General features: G+C 45.9%; 2 protein-coding genes across 3 annotated transcripts; both read left to right on the top strand.

Annotated features, from left to right (window-relative positions):
- The first annotated feature begins 552 nt into the window (after window positions 1-552).
- On the top strand, window positions 553-26772 carry LOC6590613 (probable nuclear hormone receptor HR3). Of its 2 annotated transcripts, none has more exons than XM_026986770.1 (9): window positions 553-1918; window positions 24524-24751; window positions 24821-24989; window positions 25168-25337; window positions 25412-25515; window positions 25599-25745; window positions 25821-26064; window positions 26126-26276; window positions 26363-26772. In XM_026986770.1, the coding sequence occupies exons 1-9, from the start codon at window positions 1066-1068 to the stop codon at window positions 26481-26483; spliced, it is 2187 nt and encodes a 728-aa protein (XP_026842571.1). In that variant the 5' UTR covers window positions 553-1065; the 3' UTR covers window positions 26484-26772. The 2 variants fall into 2 exon arrangements, with proteins under 2 accessions (XP_026842571.1, XP_002016447.1); XM_002016411.2 differs by lacking the exon at window positions 553-1918 and adding an exon at window positions 9677-10354.
- LOC113565221 (putative uncharacterized protein DDB_G0277057) lies at window positions 8973-9555 on the top strand. The gene has a single exon (XM_026986777.1). It carries the CDS (start codon window positions 9033-9035, stop codon window positions 9414-9416), a length of 384 nt encoding a protein of 127 aa, XP_026842578.1. The 5' UTR covers window positions 8973-9032; the 3' UTR covers window positions 9417-9555.
- Window positions 26773-27424: the final 652 nt, after the last annotated feature.

The raw sequence follows: 27424 nt of genomic DNA, 5'->3' as shown, positions 1-27424 counted from the left end.
CACAATAGCCCAGAAGCGGCAGCATATTGTGGCCAAAAGGAAAATCCATTAGTTGTATTTAAAGACACAATCGACAGTGAGAGAAACAAAGACATACCAGTTAATCAAACCGACTAGTTCATCAATCGGCATCGGAACTATCGCGTCTATCGCACAAAGAAGCCTCGGCCCAGGCCCAGGGGTCACGTTGAGCGAGCCCAAAGGAACGAATCGAATCGACAAGAAACGATACGAAACGATACGAAACGAAACGCACAGGTGCATTAGGCAGCCCCCCCCCCCACAGGTCCTTCCGAGTCCCCAGTATCCCCAAACCCCCCCGGTATCTACACCATTTGACAAGCAATCGCGCGAAGGGAAATGTGAAGAAAATAATGTATGTTTAGTAGACAATTTTAAGTGCACTTTCGTAAGGCTGATTTTGAATTTACTTATTTCGATGTTGTGCTTCTACACCCAAAATACCGCAAGCCAGGCAGCAATCAAACAATAAACGAAATCAAACTACGAGCAATGAGGCAAGTGAAAGTGTTTAAGCGTTAAGAGGCGTTAGGACCCAAAAAGAGGGGCAAGCGACCAGCAAGACTCTCCGTACAGTTGCTCCAAACAGCCGCCACGACGGATAGGCCCCGAGATCTCCTGCTGATTCAGCAGGCCAAGCCCGCAGGCAGCAACAACAGCAGCAGCAGCAGCAGCAACAACAGCAACAGGGCCTCGCCCGGTGGCAGCCACACGTACATCGATGCGGACGCCGCCACCGCCGCTGCCGTGGCGAGCCTGCGCAGCAAGGTGCCCTCCATATCGATAATCCCGCTGCCGGTGTCCACCACGATCGTGACCAGAAGTGGCCCGGCAACCCAGACCAGCCAGACCACCCAGCCGCCGCAGCTAACGCATGTTCGCAGCACCTCCAACAAGGCCACAGCCACATCTCCGCCTCTGGCCTTCCTCTCGGATGCAGGTGGCTCCGGAGCTGCCGCCACTCCCGCACTGGCGATCCTGCAACGACCGCAGCAGCAGCACCAGTACCAGCAGACCGACAAGTGCACCGTGCTGAAGCTGGACATGCTGAAGCACTCGGTGGCCACCACCAGCACCACCACCAGCAGCTCCACGAGCACCACCAGCGCCACGTACCTGCAGATAGAACAGCAGCTGAGCGAACTGGAGGCCGCCGACGAGGAGGAGGAGAACATGGCCAACCTGCTGGGGAGCGCGCCGCCGGCCCAGATCCTGGCCAACCAGCCCATCATCGTGAAGATCGAGCCGACCCAGGCCTTCCACATCGTGGACGAGGGCGATACGCGGGTGCTCAGCCTGCCCCTTAGCGATGCCGACAAGCTGGGGGCCAGCTGGATCGACCTCAAGGACATTGCCGGCCTTCAGGCGGGCAGCGGGGCCACGCTGCTGGATGTGTGCTTCGAGCAGACCAATGAGGACGGCACCATCATAGCCACGGTCCAGCCCGATACGGATACGGAGCTGGAGCTGGAGGCGGAGCTGCAGGCTGAGCTCGAGGCGGACGATGAGACGGACCAGGAGCCGCCGGCCCCCAAGAGAGTGGCCAGGCAGCAGCCGGCGCGAACGCAGCTCAAGTACATGTCTGAGCCCCCGGCCCTGGCCAGGTCGAGCAGCTTCAGCAGCCTGAGCAGCTTCAGCAGCATCAGCAACATCAGCTCCGTCTGCAAGACCATGACCAGCAACACCAGCGAGAGCACCATCAGCAATCCCGTCATCATCAGCAACCAGCATCCCAAGGGGCGGGACCGGCCCAAGGAGCGAACGCCACCGCCAATGTCGCTGCTCATCGCACAGAAGCCCGCTGCAACGACAGCACAGGGAACATCTGCCACATCTGCCACATCGGCCAGAGAGAGCCACGGCAGCAGCAGCAGCACCAGCAGCAATGCCATGACAGGTAAATCCGATATCCGATTAATAGCCATTCATTCCGCTGCCACTTGACAGCCACTCAACTCGACTTAAGCCCACTGGAGTAGTGGTTTAATCCCTCCGTAATGCAGTCTAATGAGAATCCATCTTTTTCCCACATATGGACTCATCCTTGTGCAGCTTCGCTTAAATTATTTAATAGCCTAACTTCTGCTTGGAATTTTAAGACTTATAATTGCAAAGAGTCAGAACAATGGACTAAGAGCAGAGGATTACCCTTATGGCCTTCTAAAACCACTTTCAAAACAAATGTATACCCTTTAAATTTATGGACCTTACTCATCTATCTATCTATGTATATATTTGTCTTTGGTCAAATAATGTTGGGAGTTTATCTTAGCTTCATGTCATAGTTAGGTATTCGAAAAATTCGTAAAAGTTTGAGAAACCGTCGGTGCCCGTAAACCCATTTCATATGTAGAAACCCTTGACCGTGTAGGATCCTTCCTCGGTGTCTTCTTTGAATGAGTGTGAAAGGGTCGGGTGGTTACTCTCTGAAGGGAGTCGGCAATGAGCCACAGTAGGAGCTCCCCGAGTGAACAATGGCCCATTCGTGGTTTCCCTTACGCATGAATCCCAGAACCTACTCGTAAGAATCAAAAAAATCCAAAAAATTCAAGCTATGCAAATGAACGCCCATTGCGCAAGCATCCTCAGCAGCAATTAACAGGCTGACACATCAGCAGCTCCAGCAGTGGCAGCGGCAGTGGCAGCGGCAGTGGCAGCGGCAGCGGCAACAACAGGTGTACGTGTACACACCCCATGCTAAAAAGAATTTCAATTTACAAGCCTCGATTTATTGGCTATTCACCTTTGTGTGGCTGCAGCAGCAGCAGCCCCGGCCGAGGCAGAGGCAGAGGCAGCGCCAGTGGCAGAGGCAAGTGTCCCACTTTCCACAGCCAACAACCAACAGCAACAAGAACATGTTTTGACATACTAAATAAGCCTCACTCGCTCCGGCCATGTCTAGGTGTTCTTTGCCATTAGGTTCTGTTTCTGTTAGCTGTTTCTGTCTCTCCTTGCCTTCCCCGCTGCCGCTCTGCCGTTCTGCCTGTTTTTTGCGACTCGCGCTGCCCCGGCATATTCGCTTTACTGCTGCTCGGCTCGAATGAGCCAGCAACATGGCCAAGACTCTGCTGCTGCTGTTGCTGTTCTTGCTGGCTCTTCTTCTTGGCTCATATTTTTACCGTAGCTCGAACTCTAGCGGTAAAAGCGTCAACTACAAACTATACAGTTAGCTGAATGGAGCCTAAGCACAGAAAGAGAGACAGAGAGAGAGAGAGAGAGGAGGAGGCTCAAAACCAAGCTAAAACATAATAGAATCAACATCTGTAGGCACTCAAGCTTGAAGGGACGATTGACTGGGGGCGCGGTGGGGGGAGGTTAGCTTTTCCAGCTAAGCTGAAAGAAAAATTGATTTGGCATAGCCCCAGGGCCCAGAGCTGCTCGGTTCTGCTCACTTCATGGCTACAAATGAGTGTCAGGCACTGACACGACTTCCCCTGCAGAAGCCCCACAGTCAGTCGGCCAAGATTGATCTATATTTTATAGTTTTTGTTTTTGTTGATAGTTTCTGCTCAGGGCGGCCGTACTCATTAGCCTGCCGGGGGGCGGTGGCTGGATGTCGGCCCTGCTCGGCCCCGTGATTGATGAGCGATCGACATCAAATGTTACCTAATTGCCGTCCCAACTGGACCAAGTAGAACCAAGCCCAGAAGCAAGTGTCTCCCGTTCAATGCTCTCTCTTGAGTTCCTTAAGCCTCATTATATGTGAAAGTATTCCAGCGATTGGTATAATTTTACAAAATGAAGATCTTTTTTTCGATGCGAAAGCGAAATCAAGAACAAACTGAATATCTTTCTCAATCATTCTCAAAAGTCCTCCTGGCACTATAATCTTTTATTAGTTTAAATATTGCTTTAAATGAAACAAGTTTCCCATTCCAAATATGATTCATATGCTCTAGTCTCCCACGAAACTCGTTTGGGTCATCCACCAGTCACGTGCACATTTGACAATGATTAGCCCACATAATAATGGTTGGCAAAAAGGTGCATAAAAAGAGGTTTTCCTAATCCGAACCTTTTTGCGGATGGGGCTACGGCGGCGACGACGACGGCGGCGACCCTGAACGTGGTCGATGGACTTTGCGGTCGTCTGTCGATGTCGTCGAAGATGTCGCAACGGAAAGATTACGAGATATATCTTGTCACTATCACTTTTTGTGCACAATCTTGTGCACATACATATGTATATATATCGACGGTTATTGTTGTAATCCCCCTATGAATTGGAGTCAGGTTCATTATAATTTTTGGTTGAACAACGCTTTGCATTTCACGCATGAATCTTCTGCCCCGACCCTACCATTAGCCAGGTCAGCGCCGCATGAGGCTGCCTTCGCCTCCGATCGAGCGTGGCGAAGTTTCATTATCATATTTCGGATTTTGCCAAACTTCGTCGGGACTGGGACTGGGGCTGGGACTGGGGCTGCTCGGGCCAGGGCGATGTCGTAATCCCCCGCCAATTGGCTAGCCAATAGGCTAGCGCCCATCTCTTTGGCGTCTATGCAAAATGCGAATTATGCTGCACACACACGATCGTCGCTGCGGATCTGGGAGATAGTTTCAGAGCTAATGGCCCAGCATCGAAAATCCATAAATTAACAAATGAAATATTAATTTATGGCCTGAGCGCGAAGTTTCGGTTTTCAACATTTACATGGAATCTTATTTTTCATTTTGGCTTTTATATATTTTTTGGCAAACTTCGAAAGCAAATTGCCAAATGTTTAAACTAATTTTAACATTTTTAATTGGCTGCAGTTCACCTTGACTGCTGATGGGTGGCTTTTTAAGCGATCTTTAATATTTATAAAATTAATAAATACACTATATGTATGTACAATAGAATATATAATGTGTTTATGGCCAATATCCACTTAAGACGGCTAAAGGATAGTAGGGTGGGGGGGTGGTAGGTCATGGGGGACTGTATTTAAATGCTGCCGACTGCTTTCTGGCGAATAAGTCAACTGCAGTGCACACATTTTGCCCTAAAAAGCAATTGACCTGCTAATTGCGGGAGGCAGAGGCAGAGGCCTGATGGGACCGACCGGGAAATGCGAAAAGGAAACGGAAAAACAGCGCCAGCTTTTCCAAAAGCTCCCTCTCTCTCTCTCTCACTGCTTTTCTAGCACTCTCTTTGGGCAAAGAGAGGAGAATGGCTCGTTTTAAGAGAGCCAAACGGCAACAGCTGATTGCCGCTCTCTGGGCAACTTTTTGGAGTGTTGGGGCCTCGGAGCGATTGGTTGTTGGTTGCCATAGCGAATGAACGGCCCAAAGCGGAATGCTGACAACAGAAAAAAGCTGGTGGGGCGTCAGCAGCAGGAGGGGACGTGGGCCAGGGGCAGAGGCGGTGGCGGTGGCGGAGGCGGAGGTGGAGGCAGAGGCAGACTGAAGAAGTCATCGGCACAGAGACACATATACCCACTCAGCAGGCAGCGCTGCTTTGGGGGCTGCCTGCCCCGCTGCCGTGAACTCTCTCTCTCTCTCTCTGCCTCTCTGCCGCTCTGCCGCTCTCCGGCGCTCTCTGCTGCCACACACCGCATTGCGACGCTCGCTGCTGGCTGCTGGCTGCTGGCTGCCACTGGCTCTGCGGCAGCGCTGCCGCCGTACCGTACGGACGACAACGAACTCGATAACATTTTGAGGCACGGCAGGCACTCTTCGGCTACACTTTGAATCGAGCGAATGCGGCGGCGGGTTACGATGCGCAGCGCGTTGTATCTTTATTATTAATTATTTGTTGTTGCTGTTTACTCTGTATTATTTCCCATCAGCCGGTGACTGCCCGCGTATCCGTATCCGTGTGCGTGAATCCGTGTGCGTGCGTGTCCGTCTATCCGTGGGTCTATGCGTTTTTCCGCCGCCAACGGTTACAAGCGGCTCCAGTGGCTCCAAAAAGCACCGAAAGCCACGAAATTAACGCGCGCGCCCCCTCTCTGCCACTGCCACTGCCACTGCGTGCCTGCTCGTGTGTGTGTGTTTGTGTGTGTCTAGCCAAAGTGCAACATCGGCAACGGCAACGGCGACGGCAGCAGGAATATTGGAATATTGCAACAGCAGCAGATAAACGAATCTGCAACTCTGTGGAAGTTCGTTCGGTTTCAGATCAAAACAAAATCATAGAATAAATATATATCGGGTGAAAAAGAGAGAGATAGAGCGAGCGAGATAGCGATAGAGTATATATCAATCAATATCGAGTGCATTCAAATTCCAAATCGTGCCTAATAAAAACCAAAACCAAAACCAAAATGCAACTGCAACTGCAATGCGGCCCCCCCCTGCCTTTACCTCTGTCCCGTTAGCGACGGAAGTGCCAGTGACGTAATACTCCAGACTCCGAGCGGAGGAGAGGAATGCAAAAGCGCGGCCCTTGTCGCCCGCCAAGCCCACGCCGACCCCCCTCGGCGGACACACGGATTCGATTGTGTAACAAAAACAACGCAAATTTCAGTGTATGTGTGCGATCGATCGATGCACGCGTCTGCGTGTGTGTGTGTGCCTCCGTGTTTGTGTGTGCGAAAAGGATATAAAAATATCAAATTAAATGAAAATTAACAGAAATGAAAACTGCCCATCGGAACCCAAGGAACAAGGCCCCCATCGGCACAACAAATTGGATAATTTATTGGAATAATCAATTGGCCTCTAATCGGACCACTTTGGATATACTCACCCATACGATCGAAGCAGATTGGGGATCCCGCGTTGTGGGTTAAGGGGGAAGAATTTGGGCAGATAGATGCCTCCCCCTCTCCAGGCCTCCTCATGCTCTAGCAGGCAAAACTGTCAGCTTAAGTTTTCCTGTAATCTTTCATAGTGCGGCCCATTGTCTTGCCCACTCCGTGGGCCCCCTCTCCGGAGATCCCCGAACCGGAGGAACCCAAATGCACGAGATGCCCTTTTCTAGTGGAGCTTTTCTAGTTTTCCCTTTGTAGTTGCTGCTTTTCCCATTGTGCAGCATTATGATTATCAACAATTGTTATTGTTGCAGCAGTGGCAGCAGTTGCAAGTAGGCGGCAGCAGCAGTTGGCAGTAAGTCACTGCGGCCCAGAGTTCAGAGCAGAGCAAAGTCGGTCGTCGCTGGGGTCCCTGCTCCCCCATCATCATCGTGAGGCCTAGCCACCCACCCACCCACCTACATCCACTTCCACACCGAAATCCCCGTTCCCGTTCCCCTTCCCGTTCCCATTCCTATTACCGCTCCCCTCTTGGCAGCGCCAACTGTTTGCATTACCGTTAGTAGAACACACACACACAGACCAGCACTCCATGTGTCGTGTCGTCGGGTATAAGTGTGCCACCCCAGACTGCCGCCCAACAGCTAGAAGCGGAAAACAGCCTAAGCAGATCTGGGGTGGAGACGGGAAGGGAGGCGGCGGGAGCAGCGGAGCCCACCCATAGGTCATTGGTCTTTTTCGTCGGCGTCAACGTACTGCGACGGCAACAGCAACAGCAGCAGCAGCAGCAGAAGTAGAATCAACAGCGACAGCGACAGCGACGCCGACTGCGATGCCATGTAAAGTTTGTCGTCTGCTTTTCTGTCGCTCTGTTGTAACTGTAACCGCCTTCGGCCGGGCCTCTTCCTCCCCCTCGCGAGAGCGCGCTCTCTCTCTCTCTCTCTCTTACACTACTTTCTCACCCGTTAGCCCGCTCTCCGCTTTCCACCATCATCATCGCCATCGTCATTATCATCATCGGCTTGACCGGCTCGTTAGCTTGGGGGTACCGTTAGTAAGTTCGTTGTCGTCGCTGCGAGAGAATTTTTCATTTTAACTGTTTTACTGCCGCTGCCGCTGCCGCTGCCGTATTTCGCCTCTCCGGCTGTGTGCGACTATTCATTTTCATTTTCTTTTCAGCCTTTCTTCTTTTCATTGCGTTCTGTCTGTATGTAAATATCTCTCGCTCTCTCCCTCTCTCTCGCTATCTCTCTGTCCCGCTCTCGTTCTGTGAGCTGGCACAATTTCTGTGTTGTTGTTGTTGTTGCTGTTGTTGCTGTTGCTGGGGGCTGGCTGTCGCTTTGGTGACGTATTTTATATGTCTGCCGGGGGCTTCCGCATGGCCACCCAAAGCCACCCCAAGCCTCCAACAAAGTAATCGCCATCCCCGCGCCGCACCGCTTCACCCACTCGTGTTCGTGTAACCAGCCGACAGAGAGGCAGGCCAGAGACAGAGAGAGAGAGAGAGAGAGAAAGAGAGAGCGGGGGAAAAGTAAAATGTTTTCATATTCATTGGGTTTGCCGGCTCGTTTGTGTTTTTCTGTCTACGTGTGTGCCTGTGTGCTTGTGTGTGTTTGGGTCATAGAACTTTTTTCTATGTTCACACACACACACCCAAGCCCAAACACACACATACACGAACACACCCACAACTGACGATGAGATTTATGCGCTCGTTTCTGTGGCGCTCACTCGCGTTGCACTCAGCGGCAGCGTGCCTTTTTATTTTTTTGCCTGTTTGCCCCAACATAGGGCACCCACCCCCCACCCACACACCCACACACCCACGCCCAACCCTCTCGTCTGTCTGGGGGCACCCTTAAATCCCATTTCTCTATCGATTTTCCATGCTCATGTTGTGGGATAATCACCGCCAGAAGGGGCGCAGGGGCGCAGTAGTTGCCAACCCCAAGGGGAGGGCCATAGGAGGGGCTTTAGAGGGGGTGGTCGTGGTCGGCCCAGTTCCTGTTCCTCGTGATGTTGGGAAATTAAAGCGAAATTCGGATCGACACACACGCAGAGGCGCGCGCGCATCGATGAACGACCCGTGTCAGTCCCTTGATCGACCCACAATCGATAGATATGTATGTAATTGCCACTGTGATACCCTGTATTTACCCGTAGACGACACCCCGCTCCCGAGCAATATGCTGAGTGCCAGGACCTGGCCCTGGCTGAAAGTGCGTAGCAAAAGTATTCACATGACTGGCCAAGCCATTCTGTACATCAAGGTGTTCAAACTGACGACATAGACCAGGCCGTTCAGAGGGGAAACGAGTGCGCTGCGCCTAAATGTCTTCCGGAATCAATTGTCGTGAGATTTTCGTATTTTTGGAAATTTTGATTTGGAATCAAGCGAAACAGAGAAATCGACAAAACAGTCAGCATAGCAACAACAATAGCGGCGGCAGCAAAGAGACAATAACCAGCAACCACAAAAATCGCTGCAACCGGAGAAGCGGCAACAACAGCAACACCAACACCAACAACAACAACAGCGCAGTGAAAGTGATAAAGCAGCAGCAGCAGCCGAGGCAGCCCCTGCCCCTGCCCCTGACACTGCCCCTGCCCGAAGCAGGAAAAAACAAAAACTCTCGCGGCAGCAGCAGCAACAACAGCAGCAGCAGCACTACGAACAGCAGCAGCAACAATCTGCATATTCTGCAAAAGGGTTGAGCCAATGGTTGAACAATTAAACAAGAAATCATTGATAAATCGCTTTAAAAATACAACAAAAACAAGCTAAAACATACGCGAACAAGTGTCTTATTAATAAATAGTTAAAACAAAAACAAAAAAAAAACAAACAAACAAACAAGCAACAATATATAACATTATATAACCAGATCCAGCAACATCAACAATTTAGTACCTACAGGCCTGACAACGTTAGATCATTATATAGTATACATCTATAGCAATATACACCATATACATATATACATATTATATACATATACATACCTAAATTGATTGGCAGCCCCCCATCCCCCCTCTCACAACCCCACTGTCTCATAAACACCCACACACTGTGATAGTTCTTGATTCACACGGAAGGCGAAAATCGAAGCAAATTCATTCGTAAAATATACATACTTATATGGAAACGAGCAGCGGATAGTAGACAAGAGGACGACCAAGTGCAATAAGAAGTTGGCTTACAGAAATCACAACCGAAGGGCAGCTACATACTGAGTCCTGTATACAACGTTTTACACATTTACACAAGTAGAGCTAAAGCTAAACTAAACGTAAACGAGCATCTAATTCAAGCATACAGATTGCGCATACGCCCCCCCCCACGAGGCGTGCGGCATGAGCGCGTGGCTGAGTACATCAGAGGCTGCAACAACCCACTCAGAGTGTACATAATACTTTGCCAATCAACGGCAACTGCAACATCAGATACAGGAAGAGCAACAGCAATAGACACGCACTACAAACGTCACCAAAGCTTCGCATTTCGCATTTCTCACTAATAATTATGTATACGCAACGGATGTTTGACATGTGGAGCAGCGTCACTTCGAAACTGGAAGCACACGCCAACAACCTCGGTCAAAGCAACGTCCAGTCGCCGGCGGGACAAAACAATTCAAGCGGTTCCATCAAAGGTAAACCAAGACCCCCCCATTTACACCATTATCCCATTACACCGCTCTAGAATAAGTTGGTAGGAAAACGTCAAGAATAAATCTTGCACAAAAAAACTTGATAAATACCAATTTAATTGTTGATTAAGAGCTTATGGATTTGCAATCAAATGTTTTGAAATTCCAAAGAAATAGTTACTATCTTTAAGATTATATGCTGAAGATTTGTTGGAGATTTATTAGCAAGAAATATACCAAGCATCTCAAAGATTTAAGAAACTTTAACCCAAGACCACAAAATTAGCAAATGTTATGAAAGCTTTAATAAAATAAGGATTTCATACATATGTGGCGCCAAGAACTCCTCAAGGAACTCCATTAAATAATGAGCTACTATTATTACACTTTAAAAGTTATTTGTGATTTTTCTTTCCACAAAAAAGGAATGGAAAAATTGCACAAAATAGTAAAAAAGAAAAAAAAAAAATTAAAAATTGTAATTTAATGAAATTCAGTTAAGTGCGAAGTTTTATGTGGCAGAGCTGTGGAATTGCGGAGTCAGTCAGTCACTCAGTCAGTTGGTCCCGGAATGGATTGCTGCCTCTGTCTCTGGCACTGCCGCTGCCGCTGATGATGTTGTTTGGCAGTGAAAGTCACTTGGGTTTCTCAACAACAACAACAATAACAGCAAAGGCGAAGGCAAAGGCAACAACCACAGCAGAAAAAGCAACAAAACTTATTTTAGGGAAATCCATGAAATTCGTAAATGAAGAAAGACGCAATAACAAAAACACAACGGCCAAATGAAACATTACGAAACACACTCACAGACGGCCACACACGCATATGTATTTTGCATAGGTGTATGCGTGCACATATGTGTGGTTTTTGTTGTTGATTTTTTTTTTGCATTGACAATTCAACTAATTTGAAATCAGGCAGCCAGATAGAGAAAGAGACAGCGAACGAGGCGACCCTTTCGCTCGACCAAAATATACAAAGATACAAATTGTATATGTAACAAAAAATATGCGAGCAATAAAGAGATTCACAAAAAAAGAATAATAAAACAAAATGGAAAAGAAACTTGCGAATTAAAGCTCGCGCGCTGGCCATAAAAAATAAATGCGATATTGTAATGCCAACAACATTTCAACAAGCCGTATGAGTATTTACATACATACACACACACATATGTACATTATCTATGCACATATGTAAGTATGTATGGATGTATGTGGGTGTTTTTATGTCTAGCTGGCGATGAGTGTATTCCATTGTGTTGCACATTTTTCGGCCAGGTTTCCATTTCTTACAATCCACAATTGAATGAAGTCTATTTTTGTCTAAGAAGGAAAGTAAGCACTTGCTTCTTTCATAAACAGCAATTGATGCTACATTTATTTGACAAGCAATTAAATAAAACATTACTCTGAGATTTAGATGCTCAAGGAGATATAACCATGTTGTATTCATTTTGATTTATGCAATGAATCCAGCTATTGCTACCCTTTCAGGAAGATCTTTTCTAATTTATATTTATTTATTATATTTACTTTGAAGATATTTATAAAGCTATTCGCATGGCTCTTCAAATGAATAATAAACCTCCATTTCGAATGGGTATATAGCCCATAATATGCGTTTAGGTATTTCAAATATGGGCTATTCCATTTCGATTCCATTCTGAAATTTTATTTAAAAAGTATTTAGGTAAAAAAAATGATAATAATCGAACGTACGGTATAAGATATAAGCCAAAATATGACGCAATGTTAGACGTTACAAAAAAAGGAGTGGTTTTTGAGGTTGGGGACAAAATTGCAGAACTCTTTCTAGCGCTAATTTTCCTAGTTCTTAAAAATAAAAAAAAAACCTTCCTATTTTTTTCAATTAAATTCAATTAAAAGTTTGAAAATCTGCCAAAAGTCAAAATTGGGCAATTATCTGGTTTTTTTTTTCTATAATTCAATATGTTAGAAGAACTTTGAGTTAAAACTTTTATCAAGAATCATCTTTCTTGTAAGAGATAATAGTAAAGGGAAATATAACTATAAAAATACCAAACATTATCGAAAAAGTGAACTTTGGCTTTGTTGATTATGTTTTCAGATCAAAGTTACTGCAATTAAATGTCAATTTGGTAAATTAGTTAACTTTCAATAAACTTGGAAAATATTATTGCGATAAAACTATGATATGGAAATCAAATTTGATTGACTTTTAATGTAAAAGTTCCGCTATGATTTTTTCATAGAATCTCCTTCCAAATTACCTATATTTTATTAGGGTTGCTTTCGCTTTTGTGATATTATAATCGTACATATAAATGTGTATATTTTAGGTACAAACTAATTTGAGTTCCCTGAACCCTTAAAGGGTCACCGCCAGGATCTGATAAGCAATTAACATTTTAGTCAGGATTGCTGGAGGTATTATTTCTAACATACATAAATCTTAATCGCGACAGGAATCTCTCCCCCCCTCATCGCCCCCCTCTGACAGAGTTGCGTGCAAGAAATGAAGGCAACCCACGGGGTTGTCAGAGGGTGAATCGGTCACTGTTACTGTTACTGTTACTGTTACTGTTACTGTTACTGTTACTTTCGGCATGCAATTTGGCTTTATGACTTCCGCAAATCAACTTTTATTCCGTTATTGAAATTTTCACTTTTTCTCCTCGCGTTTATTTTCTCCCTTTGGTTAGCAATGTCTCTCGAAAAAAGAGGAAGAAAAAGGTGAAGCAGATAGAAATGTACGCAGAGAGTGAAAGAAATTTGCGGCGTAAACAGAAAGCAGCCGAAAAATACAAAATACAAAATACAAAATTTAAAAAGCGAAAGAGTTGACAACGAAAGCGTCGGAGCGATGACGCTGGCTGGGGCCCTTGGGGGGGGGGGAGCAAGAGCAGTGCAAGGCGGAACAGCAGAAAGAGAGATGGAGAGGAGAAGCAACAATGAAATATTCAAAAAAAGAGAGACCGAAAAAGTTTTGTTAAAGTGAAATGTTGCTGTCGCTGCGGCCTGCCTCTGCTGCTGATTGTGTAGTCTAGGCATACGCACGCACACACACACACATACCCGCTCTGGCAGCGCCCCATGCTGGCCCAAGCCCTGCCGCCCCTCCCCAACCAACATCTCCCCGCCTAGAGACCCGGCGAGATAGTGCGAACGCCCGTTAACACTCGAAAACTATGAAGCTACAAAATTGTTGTCTGTGTGTGTGTGTGTGCGTGTGTGTGTGCATGGTCTGGCAGCGGCAAAAGCACACACAATCATCATCGCCAGCGTCGGCGTCAACATAGTAAAAGTCTAAAATCGACAAACAAAAAAAATTTATTTTCGGCGGTCATTCAACTCGCACCGCACGCACACACGCACTCCGCCAGAGCGATAGAGCAACAAAGCGACACAAAGAGCGGGAAGGAGAGGGAGAGAGAGTGCGTGAGCGAGCGCGCTCGACGCCTGTTATGCGGGAGCGTGCGTCGACGTCGACGTCGCCGTCGCGACAGCGGCAGCGCGGCGCACGCACATTACAACATCCCACACACACACACTCATGCACGCACGCACAATAGAGGAATACTTTCTATGGCTTTTGCTGCTGTTCCCCCTTGTCGGCCCCTTGCCTCCAGCCCCTGATTTGCTTCTATTTTCTTTTCAAACTGAAATTATTATTATTTTTTATGCAGTCCAAGTTTGGAGCCAAAGAAAGGAGAGGGAGAGATCCTCCCCCCTCTCTCTCTCTCTCTCTCAGAGAGAGGGACCGAGTCAGAGAGTTTGGAAGAAGAAAAAGAGGAAATTCTGCTGCCCATTTTCTTTGTTTGACAATTACTGCGTGAATTTCCATGATTACCGTATTAATTGCCTGTAGGAGAACAGAACGCTCCCAACGAACGAGTCCAACTTCCTCTCTGGCAGTCCGTGGACCGTTAACTACTTCGGATCTGGCACAGGCGATAAGGCAGTGTATTACCCGATACCAGATTTGAATTTCCCGATCATTTTCAAACGTGCGTGCAGTCCAGGTCTCACTTTGCATAGATCTTCAGTGCGAGACGAGAGTGAGTCAGCAGAAATGGAAGGGTAGCCTATGATATCATATGTACGATGATATGCTTTGAGATGATTACGGGGCAGCACTTGAGTGTTAATTTTGAAACGTGACAACATTTTTACACTCGTCGTTATGTGTAAAGTTTTTGGAATGGTATTCCAAGAACTCAAAGTCCGCTCCTTACTTTATATTGATGTACATCTCCAACACCATGCACTGTCGGTTTTAAGGACAAGTTGAGGATATAAATGTTTGTTGATCTCTGAGAAATTTCATCCTATTATCCTGCCTGCGCAGTTGTGAAAACCCTTATTATATGATTCATCTGTCCCAATGGAAGTAGGATTTTCGAGAAAGGGACTATTTGCACTCAATTTTGTTCCACTTACAGAGACATCATGTGTAGGTACTAAACGATAGATTGTTTTTCATGACAAACCAACCATAGGAGTCCGTAAGGAAGATCTTCTGCGTTCGAAACTATTCTGGTTCCAGCCGATCTTTGACAGATGTTTGCCATAAGTATTGCCACACAACGCACACTTGCACGTGGCCGAGCATGTTGAATGGGTTCTGGCAGACATAAAAAACTTAAATTTGCCATGGAATTTCCCAACACCCCGCTCCGCAGTGCCACCCCCATAAATGTACAATATGTACTCATATCCATATAGATTTTGCATGTGGAGCATGCAAATATTTTGAAAATTCTGGCCTGTCTGCTGGAGCAAAATAGCAATTTGTTCTTGTTTCGGCTGGAAAGTTCATTCGCATTTGTCCTAGAAAACTGTTAAATGCAGAAACCACACACAGCGGTCTGTCCCTTTATTTGTTCTGATAATTTATGGAAACTTACAAGAGTGCTGCCAAAACCACGCAATGGCTAAGTGACTGATACGCGAAGAGTTCAACGACCTGTGAGTAACATCACCGTAAAGATAACCCAACAGTTGGCAGACAATTGTAGAACCTACTGATCTTTTTTCGATGGCATCTATCTTCTGACGAATTCATGCTCTACTTTAAGTTATGTTCAGATGGCATCGATATGATATTATCTCTACTCTCCCCCCCCCCATACACTGATTGCATTGCCGACTAAAAACAATGATAGAGATTGAAAGCTAATCGTTATCTGCTGTCTTTCTCTCACAACTAGTACTGCAAGGAAAAAATACACACTTCTTACACACAAATATGTGCTATACAAGTGCTGGTAGACGAGATAAGGTCGACCACAGAATGTGTGTCATAAGGCCACCGCAACTTCAGGGCTCTATGCCAGAGCTATAGACAAGAAACTATACAATAGCTATACCCATCAGATAGTACTAGAATATTCTTCCAAAAAATTATCGGATAGTACAGATAATACGGATAATACTACGGATAATACTTGCTAGAACTAAAAGTTGAAGACAAAATCCTTTAAGGAAGTTCCCAGCTTTTCGGACAATAGTTCAGTTTGTTGGAAAAGTATCAATGTTTATTTGGAGTACTGTATCGTTTCTTATCAACATATTCACAAAAATGGATCACCATTGAACGCACTCCATAAACACAAACAACATTCGTTTACAAGAACTATATAAAACGAAGTGCTATTCAGACGAAATGAAATTAATGAGAGAACCATTAAAAGGCATAGAGAGGGATCTGCCAAATGATTCATCAAGTACATTGATAACCTCTAGAGTCTAGACGTATATATCTCGGTTCTATTGGGTTAATTGCAGTTTCTCCGGCACATACATAGATGTACATACATATGTACGTTATGACATCCGTTCAATAAACTACAGTCACAGAAATGAAACGAAAAATGATTTACCAAAACGACAAACGTTTTCATTATCCCAACGAGCAGCGGGAAAATAATTAAATAATACTATTTTAGTAATTATAAAGCAGACATCTATTGCCATGCCTGAGTGATCCGCCCCCTCCCCCCCCCCAGCGACCACTCGGGCGCAGCTGCGTATCTTATCTATGCAACTCTTCGCATAGTTTAGCGTTTTGTGCGTGCGCTTGTCGCACATGAATACCCATACATATGTTCATACATATATGCATATTTGTGTGTGTGTATATATATATAGGCAACAAATAAAAGATTGCATGTGCCCCACAATGCAGACACAAACAGATTCACAGACATTGCATTGAGTCGCGTCGCCAAATGAATAGACAAATATGTATGTATGCACACGCACACAAGCATGCATATGCGAGAGTGCCTGTGCATTGGTGGAGCTCTAAGCACACAAACACACACACACACACTCATAGACCAAATGCAGCGCCAACGCTGGTGGAGGCAAAGCGCGCCAACAAAATGCGAAAACTGGGACAAAGTTGAACAGACGAGCCAAGGACGGATATTAGTGCGACGCGGCGCGGTGCGGCTCGGTGCGGCGCGAACAGTTGCATGATGAAGCGACGACTGCTGCAGCAGCACGACGGCAGAGACGCCCGCAGAGACGAGGCGAAGTTGGCAGCGAAAAAGTGGAAAACAAAATGAATGGTTTGGTCCAACAGCATATACAGTGGCCACTCGATAGGATTGAAAGCTAACAAAAGTAGAAATACAACATTTAAATATTGGGGAAATCGAATAAAACGAGTGCTAAGAACTCCTCAAAAAATATAATACAAATTATAGGAAAATGTATTAAGATCGGTAAGGAACTAATGGTCTGTATAATGTTGGAGGAAGATGCGAAGAACTGCTCGCGATGCAATAAAGAATTGAGGGAATTTGAGTATCTAAGAATTTGTATACATTTTATAAACCTTTGATTTATTCATCAAACATTTTAAAAGGTTCCTCCAGCTCCCAGGGACTTGCGATTGTGATCCTTCAAGGCGATATCGGGAGTGGCCACTGTACCATTTGTCAGTATGGTTTTGGCTCCACTGAAAATGTTGTTGTTTGTTGATTACAATTTGCATGACGCCAGCGGCGGTACAGCCACCAGGGCGGATAGAAACACTTTATCTCTCTTTCTCTCTCTCTCTCTCTCTCTCTCTCCCTCTCTCGTTTAGGTTTTCCGTCTTCTTCTTTTTTTGCAGTAGCAAAATGCAATAGATGGGCTGTTGTTATTTTTTGTTAATTTTGCAGACATTTGAGCCAAAAAACAAAAAAAGCAAAAGACAAATTTTAATTAATGGTGGAAAAACGAGTTTGCCTGGTTTCCATCACCGTCACCCTAGCAGCCACGACAGCGACAGCGACAATGAATGGATTTTCCTCTAGAATTCTTTTTTCCAAACAGATTTCAGAGATACATACATACACATATATACAAGTGTGTTTCTAAACGGACAGATACGGGTACGGGTACGGGTACTCATAGAGTTCGTGTTTCTGAATGTCTCTGGGGTCTGGTCCGTGGGGTCTGTGGGGTCTGGCTCAACTTGAAAATTCTTGTTTTGGGCAAATAGCAAGCTGGAAAAAACCGGCAATCGGCCAGTGGCAAGCGCCAATGTTTAGTTCTTTTTGGCTGATCTGATGCCTTAGTCAAAACACTTAAATACCATAAATAATTGGCCGCCGTTTAAGTGCACTCGACTCGTTGCTGTTGCTGTTGCCTTTGCCGTTGTTGCGCAAAAATCTAAGCAGAAAAGCTGAAAAGCAGAGCCAAAGGAGTCGGCTTACACGCTCTGTGTGTGGCTTTTGAGGTTGTCAAGGTATTTTTTCGGTTCGGTTTGTGTTTTCTCTACGAGTCTAGGCGGCTCATTCGCGAGTTGAGTTTCATTTGTGCTGCTGACTCGCTGCGTACATACTCGTACATAAATAATGCCGCAGGCCTACTTTTTATGCTGCTGCTGCAGGGGCAGGGGCAGGTGGTATGGTAGGGCCTGCTGTCGATGTCAAACAAACAAATAAATATGCATTAACCCATTCCAATTCGGTTTCTGGCATAAAACTAGAGGAAATGTATTGTATTTTGCGAGCAAAATGTCGGGAAATATATGCCCCCTCCCTGTTTGGGGGTTCTAACGCTTCACCCCATCGGGTAGAAAATAATCTTTTTTCTCAAATTTTCCATATAAAATCCTGATTGCTTTAATGGAATCTGTGCAAATATAAAGAGATTTTAGTTTAAACCTTGACTGGCTTATACAAAAGACCTTTGGCGAATTTGAGTTTTGCAAGTCTGTCTGTCTGGCTCACGACTTACTAAGGGATTATAATTAAGTTGTGGAATACCCGCAGAAATTAAATCTCCAGAATATATATATTGCAAGCGTTTCGCCGCACATTTATGTATTAAATAAGTCAATAATCTGTACAAAGAACATTTCTGGCAATGCTGTGACTCATGTGGGAGAAAACCGTACATTTCTCCCACTCTCTGGCCATTTCTCAATCGTTTTCTCGTCCCGTCAACCTCACGTGAGGCGTATACGTGATGTTTCGGGAAACAACACAGTACATTTCGCATACGTCATGTAGGCATAAAAAGCTGACTAATTGTGAACAGAGCAGACCCATAAAGGTATCGTATTGTACACTGTGCACTAATAACTGTTAACTTTTGGCCAGCCCAATAAATCTGAAAGAAATGATCAAATTACTATGCATCGACACGAAGAGCGGCGCAGAGCGGGGGGAGCAGAGCGGTGTGGATAGCAGAGGAGGGGGAAGAATTACATCATTGGGTGAAAATGCTCAGCGTTTCGTTTAATCGACCAAAAATGGCAAATTCTTCCGCTGCTGGTGCTGTGGCTGTTGCTGTTGCGGCAGCTTCTTCGACGGTTCTCGTGGGTCAATAAACTTTCGGGCCCAGTCAAAAATTTGTATATGAGAAATTCTTTTGTTGGCAACAAAAGAACGAGCGCGTCACGTACAGCTGTGTGGGACAGGGACGGCAACAGGGAAAGAGAGAGAGCGAGTGTGAAATGTAAACATTACAGAAATGCCAGGCCATCTCCCCATCTCGCCATCTCGCCATCTCCATACCCCATCCCATCTTTATGGTGATGGTGTGGCCAAAAAAAGAAACGAGCGCGAACGATGGCCGAGGAACCGTTAGCATAGCTGGGCGCTGGGTTCCCGGCGATGGACGATGGGTGATGGGCGATGGGCAAGGGGGCTGAGCTTCTAATAACGATTAAAATATGTATTAGAATGCGGCTCTGAATGAGTGAATGAAATCGGACTTGGGCAAACTCTAACGGCATTCTACAAATATGCAAACGCAAAATAATAAGGCAGAAAGAAAGCGACAAATTACGTAGCCAGCATGCTAATGCCCCTCTCTCTAACGGCACTTCGTACAGCCGGCTAAAAGCCACGCTCCTCACAACCCGCTCCACGTCCTCTTCCTCTTCTTCTCCTAAACCGTGAGAGTGGCTGTGTGTGCTTGTGTGTGTTTCACTTGTGAAAGCTGGAAACGGGTTTTCTATTAGCATTACTTGGCGGCAAAAGAATGAAGCACGACACAACACCAACAAGAGAGAGCCGAGCCAAAGACAATCCGCTCTTTAGCGGGCAGCCGTAGTGGTAGAACCCCAACAGCACTCTGGCGCTCTCTTGGCTCTCTTACGTGGAGCTCTCCCGCTCCGACACAAGGCAGTCGGCTGGTGCATTGACCCCACATCGCGCTGACCCACTTACGAAGCTGCTTTTGCGAATGCGAATTGCCGAGGCGCGCTCGTGCCGCTACCTCGCGAACAACTTGTGCAATAGCAGCCTCGGCAGCAGCGGCAACGAACGCTGCTTCGCTCTCTGCTTTGACCGACTGCTGCGCACAGTGATTCGAGCGGGCCGCAAACCGGAATGAAATTGGTTGCTGTCTAATGAATAAGCAAAGTATATTGCATTTACTAAAAAATAAGAATAATAATAATAATAATAATAAGTAATGGAATAATATATTTACTTGATTTCTAGTAGTTGTACTCGTGAAAACTGACTTTATTCCATCTGAACATCAGAGTACATGTTTAAAAAAGAATTGAATTTAAATTCAAGCTGTTCCACTGTGTCGGAGGTATTATGTGTTTTCTTTATAGCACTGCTATAGTTTCTGGCGCTGTTATTGTTATTTTTTTTGGCTTTACGTTCGCCGCACTGCCAAAAACTGCAATTCATATGCAGCAGCTTCTCTCTGTCTCTCTCTAGCTTCTCTCTCCTCGCTCTCCTCTCTCTGTCTCTTCACACATGTCGCTGCATATTAATTTTCGTATACATTTGTATTTGTATGGGTGTTTGCTCCGTTTCTTCGGTGCTGTGCTGCTTTTTTTCGAGCATGCATTTGCAATAAAGAAGAACATATTAATTTTGACTTCTGGTTATTGCTGCACCCAGCAGAAGCAGGGCAGGGGCTGGGGTGGGGTGGAAAGCCGCGGGGCAGTGCAAATGAAATGCATATATGCAAAATATTTCAGCCTTTTCTCGTTTTCCCCAAGTGCGACTGTCCGTCCGTCCGGGTTGCCTGTGTGTGTGGTGTGTCAGTTGTTGGCGGTTTCCCATTCAGAATTTATTTTATTAAGCGCTTTTTGGTCAGCGTTTAATTTTGTTTGCTGCGCGAAGGAGCTGCTGGTGTCGCAGCGGCCAGTGTGACGTGTGACGCGTGGAGCTGCCTGGAGGAGGCAAACTTGTTGGTTGGTCAACAGCCACTGCAGGTTTTCCTCTGTCACGCCGCCTCTTTCTCCTCTCCAAAAGCACTTGATTAACGGTAACTGGTTTTCCTTCTGCATCGGACCGCAGCGCGTGTGCGTGTGCGTGAGCGGAACACAAGTGCAGGGATGATTCGATATTACCCAATAGCTGACTGGGTGCGAATCCATTCGCGATGCTGCACACGGTATCGGTTTGATAATTGCCCATCAAATACATATGTACAAATTAATCTACTACTGCATCAATCGTTGATCGCTTTGTAATGTAGTAAACATTTTAGCAATATGAACTAAATCAAGGGCAAAGCTTAAACGGCAGCATAGTACGCTGAACTCGGTACAGTGTTGACCCTACCAACACCTAGTCAATAGTCATATTCCTAAGAAATAACTAAAGACCAACAAAAAAGATATAATAGATTTTCAAAATGATTGTTATGTGAATATTTTGTGGAAAACCGTACCGAATGAATCCTCTTCTATTCATTATGTTCTTGGCTCTACTCCTTAAAAGTCGTATATTTCCAATATCTATCATACATGTCATAAGAATCTATTTATAAGAATCTATCAAATAATACATAGTGTATCCGTGAGACACAATTAATTCAACGTGTTTTTTGGCTTCTACCTTTTTCGAATACGCGTAAACAAACAAATTTCAACCAATATTTGCTTTCATTTCAAGAAAAGTATGTCATACATTTGTTTTCTCGCCGACTATATGTACATTGCACAGAAATGGCAAATAAAACAATAAAATGTATATCATGACACACTTTTCCGAAGCCGTATTCAACAAATATGTATGTATATGACAGCGGTATTTGTTAAACCCAATTTTGATAAAGTTAGGTTAAGCAAATACGACATTCCTGCGAATTCTAGATGGATGGTGTAAAAGTCAGATTTGGAGACGGATACTAGTCGTCACAAAATCACTAGATCTCTGATTGTCATTAAAATAAATTTCATATTAGAAGAAATGTTCTTAAGTACATTACAAAAGTAACTTAAAAGATTTCATTTGATATATTGGTGATATTTTCTTTCAAAAGATGTCGATAATTCTGTTCTATCAGAAATATCGGTCCTAAATTTCTTCGTGGTATTTTATAAATTTATGCTTTGATCGGTTAATAATTAATAATATTAATTTATTTTTCGGTCCAGTAATGTAATTTTTCTTTCAAAACCCTTGCGGGTTCTAATGAATGTCGTTGCATTGAGGTTTCTTTTCAAAACGTAGTTAATACATAATCGTACAAGTGTAACCGCTATCCGTTGAATTACCGATTTCATGGACTGCATACAAATGAGCTTAAAGCGCCCTCCCCTCGCCACTACCCCCGCCACTGCTGTGCGGAGGCACGGAGCTTTGCATATTCATTGACTGAACATAGCGGTATGTGCGCCACTCTGCCTCTCTTTCCGCCGCTCTCTGGTGCAGTGCAGCTACCGCCGTCTTATCTGTCGAGGCCCCATAAACACGCACAGGCAGGGCCGTACTTCAGGCTGAGAAGATAAAGATTTATGTTGGGCTTTTGGAAAAGCCGTACAAAGCCATTCCATTTCCCCCAGTGTTTCGTAATGCCCGAGAATCATACAACTTTAAAGCGCTTTAAGTGACCCCGTCACCCGTCACCCTCCACCCACCAACCACCACCCGCCACAGCCCAATACATGGCATAGCCCACTGGTGACGACACACATTTTGAGCGAGCCAACGACAATAATTAAATACATAGCTGGCCCTCGGTTGCATTGGGAGAGTGCTTTCGGCTCTCTTCGCTCAAACACATCGCGTAGTGTATTAAGAGAGCCAGCAAAGAGAGCCCAGAGCTAAGAGTAAAGAGCGGAGAACTTTCCTTTCGATTCTGTTTTGGTTTTCTTTTCCTCCGCTCGCTGAGAATGTTTACGAGTGTGTGCATCGGTATCTGTGTGCTTGTATGCCTGCCCGTGTGCGCTGTGAGATACTGCCGTGCGGGGAAGGTTCATTGACACTTGAAAAACATTCAGTCAGTCACTCACACTCTCACACTCTCGCACAGGGAGACTGACAGTCACAGGCTCTCTCCCGCTGTCGCTCATCATCTGTCACACATTTCTCCGATCCGATCCGAGCAGCGGCTGGCTTGCCTGGCACATTTTTCAAGCCGCGTTGTGTTTTGATTATACCACGTCTCTGCTGCTGCTGCTGCTGCTGCTGCTGCTGCCGCTGCTGCTGCAGCGTCTGTGTTTGTCAGCGTTTGGTTCAGCGCGCAGCGTACGTTCATCTCATCCTCGTGGGTAAATACGCAAAAGCGCCTATATTACACAATGGTCTCCACCAGACGAGACCAAGCTGCTCTCTCGCTCTATCTTTCTCGTTCGCCTATAAGTGCAGCACTGTCCGACAAACTTTGGGAGCGCGGCGGTAATGTAACATATTGCATTTGATTCTTCTGGTACAAATTAAAACTTAAAATATGCTGTATAAATTAATTGAAAATCAAAGCAAAACGAAATGCTCTCAATTCTGTTGTGTTCGCCGCTTTGGTATCCAACATTTTGTCGGCTAGTGTGCGCTGCTGTAAACTGCAGCAAATTCTCACTTTGAACCAGTTCTCAACCAACGATGCCGCACTGCTCTGCCGTAGTTGATCAGGAAGTTGCATCATCGCTGAAGGGATTGCAGCAGGGGAACCCCAAACAGCTGTCGCACTACTATACCTTCCCCTTCCTCTCCGTGCCCCTGCTCCGTGCCCCTCTGCGGTTCTTTTTGTCTGGGCAGACAAGTGGCTTAAGGTACACGGGCATTGTGTTGCACGGATAATACATTACACTATTGCGCAATAGTTCCTTGGGGTCGATTCGGCATTGTCTGGACTCCGACAATGGTGGAGGGGGGCAGTGGGAAATCCATTGACTGGAGTTGCGGGGCGTTTTCTATTGGGATTGGTTTTTGTGGCTATACGAAGGGCATGGAAGCGGTTTCTATCCCAATCTAAAGACAGCCTTTAAATCAAATTACTTTTCAAGATATTCCCAAATGGGTTATAAAATAGCGGAAAGATTTACTCCGAGAACAGCTTCTCCCTAAGTGGAAGAAAAGGGATAACTTTTTACAACTTTTTTGCTTTACAAGAATCAACAAGCAGGCGATGGCAGATACTCTGACACCATTTATGATTAAAGAACGTTATCTTAAATTACACATTAAAGAAGATTTGTCTTTGGTAGCACAAGTGTCAAAGGAGGATAGATGGACCAATTTATTGTAATTACGGCAAAGGGTACGGAATAATTCATGGTCGGATCAGTTAGAAAGATAGAGTAGAAGATGAAGAGGAAAGTATTGCCCATTCGGGCGGGACGAAACCGCAATACCAATAAGACTGATGAAAAGTTTAGTCCTACGGCTTTCCAGAGGGTGGATGTTAATAAGACGCAGCCGACTCTATATAACTATAATTGCAGTATTTAATAGTATTCTAATTCAATATTCGAATCTGTCTATTCCAGCTCAAATTGAGATAATTCCATGCAAAGTCTGCGGCGATAAGTCATCGGGAGTGCACTACGGCGTGATCACCTGCGAGGGCTGCAAGGGGTTCTTCCGCCGCTCGCAGAGCTCCGTCGTCAACTACCAGTGTCCGCGCAACAAGCAATGTGTGGTGGATCGCGTTAACCGGAACCGCTGTCAATACTGTAGACTGCAAAAGTGCCTAAAGCTGGGAATGAGTCGGGATGGTAGGTGGCTGCTCCGTTCCGGAGAGTTCGGAAGGTGTTGATGCTCTCATAATGACCTCTTCTTTGCAGCTGTAAAGTTCGGCAGAATGTCCAAAAAGCAGCGCGAGAAGGTCGAGGATGAGGTGCGATTCCACCGCGCCCAGATGCGGGCCCAGAGCGATGCGGCTCCGGACAGCTCCGTGTACGACACGCAGACGCCTTCGAGCAGCGACCAGCTGCACCACAACAGCTACAACAGGTGCAGTATGACCGATATGAGAATGATCCTCCATATTGATGCGTTTGTGTGCACCACCCGACCCCCATCCTGCTTCTGCTCCTGCTTTCACTTCCATTTCCACCATCTTTATCTCTTCTCTGGTCTTCTCTTTCTTTTCATCCCTGCCCCGTCCTGCAATGCTCCTCTTGTCACTCAGCTACAGCGGCGGATATTCAAACAACGAGGTGGGCTACGGCAGTCCCTACGGCTACTCGGCCTCGGTGACCCCCCAGCAGACCATGCAGTACGACATCTCGGCGGACTACGTGGACAGCACCACCTACGAGCCGCGCAGTACAATAATCGATCCCGAATTTATTAGTCATGGTAAGTGGATCCCATCCATAGGAATGCTTTGCCCCTCATAATGATAAATGATAAATCGATACCCTGTATTTCAGCGGATGGCGATATCAACGATGTGCTGATCAAGACGCTGGCGGAGGCGCATGCCAACACAAATACCAAACTGGAAGCTGTGCACGACATGTTCCGAAAGCAGCAGGTGAGAGATGGGATGCGATGCCCCCGCCCAAAAGTATGCCACATAAATTGCAAATACTAATCGTACTACTTGTACTCCCATAGGATATATCGCGCATTCTCTATTACAAGAATCTGGGCCAGGAAGAACTCTGGCTGGACTGCGCCGAGAAGCTGACGCAAATGATACAGAATATCATTGAATTTGCGAAGCTCATACCGGGATTCATGCGCCTGAGTCAGGATGATCAGGTGAGAGCCATACCCATACAAATACCCTAACTGTCCTCTGATTGATCAAATGCTAAATGGATGCTTCTTGCCCAGATATTACTGCTGAAGACGGGCTCCTTTGAGCTGGCGATTGTTCGCATGTCCAGACTGCTAGATCTCTCACAGAACGCGGTACTCTACGGCGATGTGATGCTGCCCCAGGAGGCATTCTACACGTCCGACTCGGAGGAGATGCGTCTGGTGTCGCGCATTTTCCAAACGGCTAAGTCGATAGCCGAACTCAAACTGACTGAAACCGAACTGGCGCTGTATCAGAGCTTAGTCCTGCTCTGGCCAGGTAAGTTGAATCACTCGTGAATCCCACCTTGCCATTGGCTCACTTCGAACTCTGTTTGTAGAGCGCAATGGAGTGCGTGGTAACACTGAAATACAGAGGCTTTTCAATCTGAGCATGAACGCAATAAGGCAGGAGCTGGAAACGAATCATGCGCCGCTCAAGGGCGATGTCACCGTGCTGGACACACTGCTGAACAATATACCCAATTTCCGGTAGGTATTCGTAGTGCGTCTAAGTAGATCCCTCCTATATCCATGTACCTGTGTATAATCGGTAATCTTTAACCGGATCTTTGCAGCGACATCTCCATCTTGCACATGGAGTCGCTGAGCAAGTTCAAGCAGCAACATCCGACCGTGGTATTCCCGGCGCTGTACAAGGAGCTGTTCTCAATAGATTCGCAGCAGGATCTGACATAACAAGAACAGCAACAGCTCATGGAGACGTCCGCGGATGATGTTGCTGAGGATGTGGGTGCCACGGGGTGTACCCTGCCCCATGAACCTGCCCCTGCCCCTGACCCTGCCACGCAGCAGTCGCTGCTCGTGGACTGATCACAGGACAGCAGCAGGAAAAATAGCAACAGCAGCAAATACAACAACTTTATCATGATTTAAGCTAGCATACAACCAAGGATGTGATCCTCGCCAAGGACTCACTTAAAAAAAGAACTCTATATATATATGCATATATACATTATATATGACAGAGCGAAAGAAAGAGAGAGAGAGAACGCAAGGGAAGGGAAAATATTTCAAAAATATTTGTTACTCAGTTAAGACTTTTTGCTTCATAGAGAAACCAATTGCATTTCGAGCAAGGGGCTTCAAGTTTTCGATTTTCGAGGTTACGCATCCAGTCCCGGTCCCACACCCATCAACCCCATCAGGTTATCCCACGAGTATCCCCAGGCAAGCCCTGACCAAGTACTTAAAGATTCAATGACGACAGACCCATGCCCTCTGCTCCACGCACACGCCCAAGCCCAGGCCCACGCCCAAGCCCACGCCCACTCCCGCCTAGGTTTTCTTCGCCTTTCGTTGTAAACTGAAGAGTACATATGTATGTGTATTATATATGCAGGAGATGTATGTATAACTATGTCTTATCGGCTATGTGCACGCATATAGGCCGTATTTCTTTGTAAACAACAAAATCGAATATCTCGGAAAATGTGTTCTTATAATTATATTGATTAATGCAATTACAATATATTTACAATTTACCGTTACGTTTTTACATTTTACATTAGACGATGACGGAGAGGATAGAATAAACGGATAAGCGGATAGGAGGATAAGAGAATACAGAATCGAGAGAAGAAAGCGGAATGCAGAAAAACAAATAAGAAAATTCAAGC

Source organism: Drosophila persimilis, unplaced genomic scaffold (genome assembly GCF_003286085.1).
Source record: "Drosophila persimilis strain 14011-0111.01,24,50 unplaced genomic scaffold, DperRS2 tig00000002-arrow-pilon, whole genome shotgun sequence".
NCBI classification, from domain to species: domain Eukaryota; kingdom Metazoa; phylum Arthropoda; class Insecta; order Diptera; family Drosophilidae; genus Drosophila; species Drosophila persimilis.
The sequence above is the reverse complement of the archived record's forward strand: the minus strand, read 5'-3'. Positions and strand labels throughout refer to the sequence as shown.

Excerpts from the sequence above, each read along its gene's own strand:
- LOC113565221 (XM_026986777.1), top strand. The coding sequence starts at position 9,033 with ATGTCTTCCGGAATCAATTGTCGTGAGATTTTCGTATTTTTGGAAATT.
- LOC6590613 (XM_026986770.1), top strand. The coding sequence starts at position 1,066 with ATGCTGAAGCACTCGGTGGCCACCACCAGCACCACCACCAGCAGCTCC. Across the intron at positions 1,919-24,523 it reads CAGCAGCAATGCCATGACAG|CTCAAATTGAGATAATTCCA; the intron begins GTAAATCCGATA and ends TGTCTATTCCAG. Across the intron at positions 24,990-25,167 it reads CACCACAACAGCTACAACAG|CTACAGCGGCGGATATTCAA; the intron begins GTGCAGTATGAC and ends CTTGTCACTCAG.